Source organism: Pezoporus flaviventris, unplaced genomic scaffold (assembly GCF_033815535.1).
Source record: "Pezoporus flaviventris isolate CSIRO_AGI_PZ_B2104156 unplaced genomic scaffold, CSIRO_AGI_Pfla_v1 ptg000086l, whole genome shotgun sequence".
Classification (NCBI taxonomy): domain Eukaryota; kingdom Metazoa; phylum Chordata; class Aves; order Psittaciformes; family Psittacidae; genus Pezoporus; species Pezoporus flaviventris.
Genome location: NW_026892634.1, coordinates 2,320,661 through 2,329,315, shown reverse-complemented (window position 1 = coordinate 2,329,315; position 8,655 = coordinate 2,320,661). Strand labels below are relative to the sequence as shown.

The following is an 8,655-nucleotide window of genomic DNA, read 5'->3' as shown; positions in this document are numbered from 1 at the left end:
GGTGAATGATAGGCCTTCCCCTCTTTTATGTACACACTGATCTGCTTGGTTTCCAGAGACACATCCATAAAGCCTACACACAGCCATTTAATCTGGGGAGCTCTCCTGGCAAGTATGAGTTACCATGTGATAGTGATGGTGTTTCTCTTCCTTTTCATCTGAGTTTTGCTCAACATACCTCGGGTGTCCTTGTTCCAGCTGGCACTTCTACCACATCCATACCTTTGCCAGATCCTTATAGTGTAACTGCTGGTCTACCCATTCACATTTGCAACTTGTTCCTGTTCTCCTGCTGCCTTAGAGTACACAACCCAATTGCACTCACGAAGGAGGAAAGCCGACAGAGGAATGCAGCTTGCAAATGGGTTAATTTGGAAATTCTTGCACGCAATTGCTGTTAAAGTGCTTGCCAGGGAGTTCAGTGGAAGCAGGCTAGCTCTAACATCTAGCACACTCCCATAGGAAACCTGTGTAAACTAATTCAGTTGAACCGTTAGCACTCGGGGTGATTAACCGCAGGAGTCTCTGATCTCCCCTTATTAAAGAGAAGGAAAATGAAATTCACTGATTCCTATCAGCTTAATATAAATCTGTGTGAGATTTGCAGTTGACTTCAGCAGTGGCGGGATCTGGTAACCTGCGGGAAGAGCAGCTCCCTTCCAAGTACATCTTCATGTGACAGGGGAAAGCTGCAGGCATTTGCGCTTGATTACCACTGACAACCAAGTCTAAAGCATTCAAACCTCCATCCTGTGGTGCAATAGCAGACAAGTGCACAGAAGTGCTGTGGCTCTGAGATTTTTATTTCTATGGCGCTTTTGAATACTTGGCACTTGGTAGGCAGGCATGTGTCATCTTGTTTTAAACAGCTCCATCCTCACGTTCAGTGTGCTCGAGAGAGATTTCGGCTAGGGGTGAGCAGGATTAAGGATGGCTGTAGTCTGACTGCAGAGATAACTCTCTGCCAGAGAACTTTTCCCTTCAGCAGCTAAAACAGTGCTCTGTGGCAGCTCTGGAGGTGCTCACCCCATGTCAGAGAGGCCACCCCTAATAACCTCAAACCCTGCTTTTAGATGCCCCAGCCTTAGCAAAGTAGCACATGAATAAACCTTTAGTAATGCTAAACAAATCTTGTTTTTCAAGACACCTTTACAAGACTGCTGGTGTTTTACATATGTTTTACAAGATAGGCTTTTTGATATATGTGTTGTTCCACTGCATCCGTGTACAATCTTGCACCTAAGTGGAACTCTGGGACGACAGACACAATGAAGCAGGTGCTGAACACAACAACATGTGGTTTCTAGCTCTACCTAGCTTACCAGAGCACAACTGGTGCAACTGCTCATTCAGTATTTTCCTTACTCCCCGAGACCTCCTTAAGAACAAAAACTGCCTCTCATAGGCTGCATGCCGTACATCAAAAATTGAGTGTTGGCTCCGAACACAAAACTGTAGGAGTAGCATTTTGGAAATGGTTAAAGGAACAGCAGCATTTCCTTTTAAATACCAAGCTACAACCTTGCCCATTTAGGTCTATAAAGCAAGTCATACATGACAACAGCTTGGTTAGGATCAGGAAAAAAGGGGAAAAAGTAGTCAAGTGGGAGAAGAGAACAAAGCCCTGTTTCAAGAATGCCGTTCTTCGTGCAACTATAAACCTAGGGTCTATAAAACCATCAAGCAGAAACTGAAGTTGGCTTAAGCAGATAATGCACTACTAAATGCTAGAGCATTTCATAAAAGCATCTTATAAAATTCTTCAGGCTGCATAATGACAGAACACTTAGAAAGCAAAGAAAACTAGTTTCTTGGATGAAATCTTCAGATTTCAGTACTTACAATGAGTTAGGACGTAGACCTTGCATGGACAGATTCAAAAGGCTCTGAATGGCAGCTGTACAGGCAGAGGTGATCCTGCAGCTACCAACGTGCTCCAGTGTTACTGAGGCAGGACAATATGCTTCAGGCACACAGATCATGCCAGTTGCAACACTGACCTTGCATCTCTCATCCAGAATCCACAGGCAATAGAGGAGGCAAAAAATGACTGGCTTAATTGCAGAAAGTTCTCACATGAAAAAACCCTTCAGATAGAAGATGACTCATAACTTTAATTTACTTTTAAATACTTGCTATTTGCAAACCAAACAAGACATTCCCTACTCTCCATGTTACCTATAAATCAAACCAACAAAGATAGCTTTCAGTTGAACAAAGCATGCCTAGGAGATAAGGGGTGAGAAGTATTTTCTGCATCATTATGTTATTTACACATGGACTTTGGAAAGGAATGCACCACTCACCCACCACACAAAGAGCGCATCAAAACGTGAAATTTAATAGGATTCCTAAGGCACAATTGGGAACAAAAAAGTTGATATTGCCACTCATTTCAACTACTGCAAAAATGTGAATAGCTTTTGCCTGTAATTTGTTTTCCATGCTCAGCTCTGTTGAACGTTACACATATCTAGGAAGCTGACTGACATTTTAAACCAGTGGAAAACGAATAATTTCTTTCTGCTCTTTTTAAAAAGCATAGCGAGAAAACAGGTCCTATTCATCAAGTATCCACATTGAAATAGTCTTACTGCTACACATTGGTAAAACAGCTAGCACAATCAGGCCCCTAAGGACAGCTACACATAACCGGTAAGGACCCAAGGCATTCAGCTGGCTCCCAACACTTAACTGTGACAGAGCAGTATGCTGAGGACCTTTCAGCAACACATCTTGAGTTTGTAGGCTCTGCAAGCCTGCCCACAATAATGCATGCATAACAGGATTCCTACGGGAATTCTGGCTCTTCAGATACTGCCAAATTACCGAATTCCCAGGACACAGCAGGCTTCAAAAGGAACTCCACAGAACTTGTTGTTAAAATGTAGTTTACACATCTACTCTTTATTCCTTCAGTCAAAAGTTTATTCTTTGAGACATTACTTGGTTGATTTTCCTTCGTTCATCACGAAGGTGGTTACATCAGCTTACCAAGAAAGAGAAGCAAGAACTCTTCATGCTGACAAAACCACTAAAAAAAAAAAAAACCACTAGAATCCGTGATCTTTGACATTGCAAAATCGCATGTACCCAACAGATAAGTTTCCTCTAACAAATAATTCAAACTGAGTTACCTTAAAAAAAAGTAAATTAAAATTTCATCCTGCAGGTGAGAAGTGGCAATTCGACATTCAGATAAAAAAATTTTCAGCACCGAAAATGTGTTACATCAGCACTACACTTATACAATCCTATCTTTTAGAGTCTTGAGACCACAAGTCTTTGCTGCCAAATCACCCCTCAGCTTGGGAAACTCAACCACTAACAAACTTAATGAACTATCTTTGGACATCTCTGTGCACAGAAGAAAATTAAGAGTAGCCATTCAGATAATATTATAGGTTTATTTAACACTTATTTTCCGCTTGAATATGCAAAATACAAATTCCAACAAAATGTTCATTTTTACTTTGTAGTTTACAAATATACAAAATAGAAGTTTGCTTAAATTTATATTACATATTTATTAAGTAAAGAACTAAATAGAAAACATTTGTTCTGCTTAAGGCTATTTGGGAATAAACCATTGTACAAACTATTGCACATCGAAACCACAGTGCATTACAGACTGTCTGCATAAACTTATTTTCTTAAGGAAAAAAAAACACAAAACAAAACAAAAGATAAACCAGGTTTATTTACCTGGTTTACGTCATAATTGGTCATCATAAGACAAAAATATGTCCTTGTCAGACATGCAGCAGTTTGAGAACTTTGGCTTCCTGTTTTTGGTACCTCTAGAACCAACAGTCACTAAGCACCATGAAATAGGCTTTTAAAATATAATTCTGTACCTGAATTTTTCCTTCTAACATTGTAATGGCTTTTAGAAGGAAAAGAGCAAAAGTACAAGATGACATTTACATCTAATATTGCATTGAAAGAAAATTAAGGGAATGTACTTTCCCCATGTAATATCCCCACCCTCCGAACTACGCAGTCAGTTTAACCCTGATATCTGTGACTTCCCGTCACTCCTTGGCATTTTGTAGTCCGGAAATAATTCAAGTTGGATTTACAAATGGAATGATAGAAGATTCAGTCACTGACCCCAGCGTTTTCGGTTTTCTTTTAAACGCACATATACAAAAACAAAGTTGCAACATCTGTATGCAATTATCCCTCTTTCCACTCTTTGGAAGACTTCACCTTGATTATCTGTAGTGCTTAAACTGTGTTCTCCCCATCTCGTGAAAGACAGTCCTTATGCTGTAAATACTGAATCTCTATGGCAGTTGGCGAAAGATCTACTGCTTCCAATTAGAAGTGCCTCTTCATGTGTAAGGCAAGGTGGTCTGACCTGGAAAATGCTCTGTCACACCGCTGGCATTGGAAGGGGCGGTGGCCTGTGTGTTTTCTGTAGTGACGAGTAAGTTCATCGGATCGGGCAAACTTCCATCCGCAGCCTTCCCAGTCACAGTGATAAGGTTTCTCACCTTTAAAAAAAGAAAGAAAATAAACTGTGTCAGCTATGTCTTTTTCATGGCTATCACTTCTAACACCTTTTTTTCAAGGAGCACTAACACATGTCCTGGATAAGAAAATAGGTGATGCCAAAGAAAATGCAAGAACTTCTTGAAGCAGTTGCTAGCAAGCTACAAAGACTAACAGTAATACTGTCTTTTGAAAGTGTACAGGTTCTATAAAACGTTTGTGTCACTGAAATCTCCACTAAAATGCTCATTTCCATTGTTTGTCTTGAACACCAGGCTTCAGAGCACACAAGTTCAGATAGAGTGCCTTTTTCATTGGCTAATGTTATACAACCAAACAGGAACCAGAAATATTTCAGCAGACAACATATTTAGGTAATTGTAGGTCTCAAGAATTAAACAGCTGAGAACTGTTTTCATTAGCTCAGCCTGATTAAGAACTCAAGCTTTCTGTTTTCACTATACCCATTGTTGATGGCAATAAAGTTTGCCTGACAATTACAAACTCCCTGCTCCACACACACACTGGAAATGGCACTGACCAGCTTGGAGCAGGCAGGAATTGCTGTTCACTTGACTGATTTTTTCCACCCACTGCCACTAACTAAAGATGTAGCCTAACTACTGCACTACTACTGGTTTCTCCCTTCCCCTTCTCCTCTTCCAGAGAAAGTTTTGAGTCAAGTTCACCAACCAGAGATTTAAATTATGCAAATTTTCAGGTTATTTAATCACTGTTACGGAATGCTTGCACTGATGAAACACACAAGATGTACCTGCTTTCACAAGCTCAGTTACTGCAACACCACATTCAGCTGCAAGGTTAAAGTTTTAACCTGGGCTCGGATACACATTTTGGCAGATTTTATACCAGTTCTAACAGAACCCAATCAACCGTTAAACCCTGCCTCTTTGTTACTACTGCAGGGGAAGATGTGCTCCCTCTCACATGACAGGCACTCTGCCACTGCTGCCGAAGGCCCTGCTCAGAAGAGACCCATCACGGTTTCCTCAGAAAGGGAGCACCAGCTTGCAGAGGTGCAGAGTCTCTTGCACTAGAGCAAGCCAAGACAGGAGGGGTATGCATGCAAAGCGTTTAGCCATGAGCAAAGGAAGCAGTATCTCAGAGAAAAGTCTGCTCCCTTCTCAGAAGTGGGCCAACTCCATTTAGAGCAACAAATCTCATCTAACTTCCAACTACCTGCGAATTAGCTAGCCACATAGCAAGTGAGGAGCAACAAACTTTGCCTTGGCAAGAAACCCACCCACTCCCACATCTGAGTCATTCTGAACCATTAAGCAAAAGGTCAAGCCAACAAGCAAAGATTGCACAGGACTTCATGTACCCAAGAGGTGAGGAAGAAAAGCCTGGAAAGCCAGCAAAGAAGGGTAGGACTCGCTACTTGGAGCTCTCTTTCTGTATCTCCTTCTCAAGGTCTGAGGTGCTCACTTCAAACCCATGCTGAGGCATCCTACTGACGCGGCACTGTAACTAACCTGTGTGGGTTCTCAGATGTGCCTTGAGATGAGAGCTCTTGGTGTAGGTTTTGCCACAGCCTGCATAATCGCAGGTGTGTGTGGCTGTTCTTTTCCTAGGCCATGACCGGCGTCCCCTCTTGGGCTTGGTCTCCTCAGGCAGGCAGCTCCCCGGTGGCATCAGCTCTAGGGGCGGACAGGAAAGAGTGAGCACCAACACAGCCAGCGCCAAGGCGGCTGTGCCTGCTGCTGAAGCACCCAAACTCACCTTGGTACTGGAGTGTGCCAGGTGGCAGCTGCTCAGGCAGAAACGTGGGATAACCAGATGCCGAGGGGTACCCCAGGGGCAGTGGTGCGTGGCTCAGCCCTGGGGTGGTGGGGAGAGAGTCTCTGCTGCTCAGCATCTCCTCGGGCCCCAGTGAAGGTGTAGTCCGGGCAGGTAGCGGGCGGCCGAGGGAGAAGTCGTGCTGAGGGGCTCCTCGGGGGCCGCTGCCATGTGGTGGCGGCGGTGGGGCCAAGGTGCACGGCGGGGCAGCCTCTTGCTTGATTTTGGGGCACATCCGTGGCAAGGGGTTGTAAGGTGCCCCGGGGCCTTCAGTGCTGGGTGATGGGCCAGCAGCAGGGGGACCACCCTTGGGGCTGAGCCCTGGGTGGGAGTACTCGCCCACGGCCTTCACCACAAACTTGCCCTGCAGACTGCCCAGAGGCGGCAACGCCGCGGGCGCCGGCAGGTACACCGGGTCCAGGTCAGGCCGCATGAGCTCAGCCACGAAGCCTCCCGAAGGCGACACGTCGGTGATGTCAGCCAGGTTGAAGGGGGCGGTAGGACCGGCAGCAGGGGCCCCGTCACGGGTGCTGCCGCCGCCGCAATAGAGAAGGCCGGCAGGTTCGGGCCGGGGCAGTGGGTAGGCGAAGGGCCCGGCAGGGCAGGGGTTGGCAGTGGGGGCCGTGGCGGCGGCGGGGGCCACCACCACAGCGGCGGCGGCGGGCTCCTGGTGCATGAGAGAGTTGGAGAGGATGAAGTCGAAGTCCAGCAGCTCGTTGAACTCCTCAGCGTCGCGGCGGGGCCCCAGGGCTGCGGCGGCCTCCAGCTCCGACGGCGGCGCCTCCACGGGCCGCGCCGCCAGCGCCGGCGGCGTCCGCTTCAGCTGCGACAGCTCCTCCCGCCACCGCTGCGAGGAGACGGGCACGGCTCAGTACCCGGCCCGCCACCGCGCAACGCCCGCTTCTGCCGGCCCCCGCCCGCGCCGCCCTGACCCCGTCCCGGCCGGCCCGCGCCGCCGGGACTCCGATACTCACGTTGCCGGGGCCCGCGGGCCGCGCCGCCTTCTCGCGACCCGCGGCGCCCGCCGCGAAGGTGGCGATGGAAGGGAGGAGCGTGCCACTGAGCGCCATCTCGCACTCGCCGGGGGGCTGCCTGCGGGTGGGGAGAGCACAGCGGTGTCAGGCGGCTGCGGCGGCTGCGGAGAGCCGGGCCGGGGGCCGTACCCGGCACCCACCGCATCGGCGCCGGGGCGTCACGCCGAGCCGCTGCCGCCGCCGTCGTCCCGAGCGCCGCCAAAAAGGAGAGAGAGGAGAAGTGGCACACGGATGTGCCGTCCAGCCGCGGAGAGCCGGCCGAGAGCCGCCGGGGTGGTGTTGCGGGAGCCCTCTTCCTCGGCGCTGTATCGGAGACGAAGGTGAGCGGGACGCGGAGCGCTAGCGGCGCCGTGGAGAGGCAGCCGCCGCCCGGCAACGCGGCTCAGGCAGGGCGGCGGCGCGAGGTGCTTCCCAGGGAGCTGCGGCCATGGGGGAGCCGGGCGGGACGGACGGGGCGCAGCGGTGCCAGTGGAGAGGGAGAGAGCCGGGCCAGCCCGTGCTCCGCCGCCGCTACAGCTGCCGCCTCCACCCGCCGTCAGCCCGCTCGGCACTGCCCGGTGCCCGCCGCCGCCGCCCCCCATATAACCTCACCTCGCGCGCGCCCCGCCCCCTGTCGCCGGGCGACGGCGAAAACAAACTGACACGTGGGGACAGGAGGCGGTGAGCGCGCGGCCCGGCCGAGGGGGGCGTGTGCTGCGGGAGCGGCGGGGAGCGGGGTGTTCTCCATCCCCGCGCCCCGCCCCGCCCGGCGCCCGCTCTCCTCCCGCCGTAGCGCACGCTGCGTGACGCAGGCAGGGTGCAGACGCGAGCGGGGGGGGGGGGGGGGGTTTCGGAGCGCGGTGCGGGACGGGCCCGGTGAGCGGGGCCTTTGTTGGGTGCGAACCGGGGGTCCCCGCGCGGGGGGAGCGCTGCGCAGAACAGGGCTAGGGAGGCGTCCGCCGCGCGCACCTCCCCGCCGGTTGCGCGTGCAGCCGCAGCGTTCCCGGCACGGGCGTGCTGCCCCGCGGGGCGCACCCGGGCCGTGCAGCGGGGCGGCTCCCGGCGGCTCCCGCTCCTTTCCCCTCCCGTCCCGCCTGTGCTTGCTTTTCGTCCCTTCGGGGATATTCTCCAGTTCCCCGATGTTCGCCCCGACGGCCTGGTCCCGCGCGCGCCGCGGCCGGCGCCGGCGCAAGGGGCTGTTGGTGGCCAACGTGCCTTTGCCCCGCTGGGCGCGGGCGGGCAGCGGCGGCTCGGCTCCTCCAGAGGGCAATGGCGAGCCGGACGAGGGGTTCCCCTGGGCTGCGCGCCTGACCCTTCGTCCCGTTTGGGACCACGCTACGGACCC

General features: G+C 51.1%; 1 protein-coding gene across 1 annotated transcript; it reads right to left on the bottom strand.

The window, feature by feature from the left end:
• Positions 1–3,394: 3,394 nt before the first annotated feature.
• On the bottom strand, positions 3,395–7,606 carry KLF4 (KLF transcription factor 4). Its single transcript, XM_061475632.1, has 5 exons — positions 7,472–7,606; positions 7,272–7,389; positions 6,241–7,144; positions 5,994–6,158; positions 3,395–4,499 (listed from the first exon to the last, which is right to left on the bottom strand). Exons 1-5 carry the CDS (start codon positions 7,474–7,476, stop codon positions 4,324–4,326), a joined length of 1,368 nt encoding a protein of 455 aa, XP_061331616.1. The 5' UTR covers positions 7,477–7,606; the 3' UTR covers positions 3,395–4,323.
• Between the last annotated feature and the right edge of the window lie 1,049 nt (positions 7,607–8,655).

Excerpts from the sequence above, each read along its gene's own strand:
- KLF4 (XM_061475632.1), bottom strand. Across the intron at positions 6,159-6,240 it reads TGGCACACTCCAGTACCAAG|AGCTGATGCCACCGGGGAGC; the intron begins GTGAGTTTGGGT and ends GTCCGCCCCTAG. Across the intron at positions 4,500-5,993 it reads ACATCTGAGAACCCACACAG|GTGAGAAACCTTATCACTGT; the intron begins GTTAGTTACAGT and ends CTTTTTTTAAAG.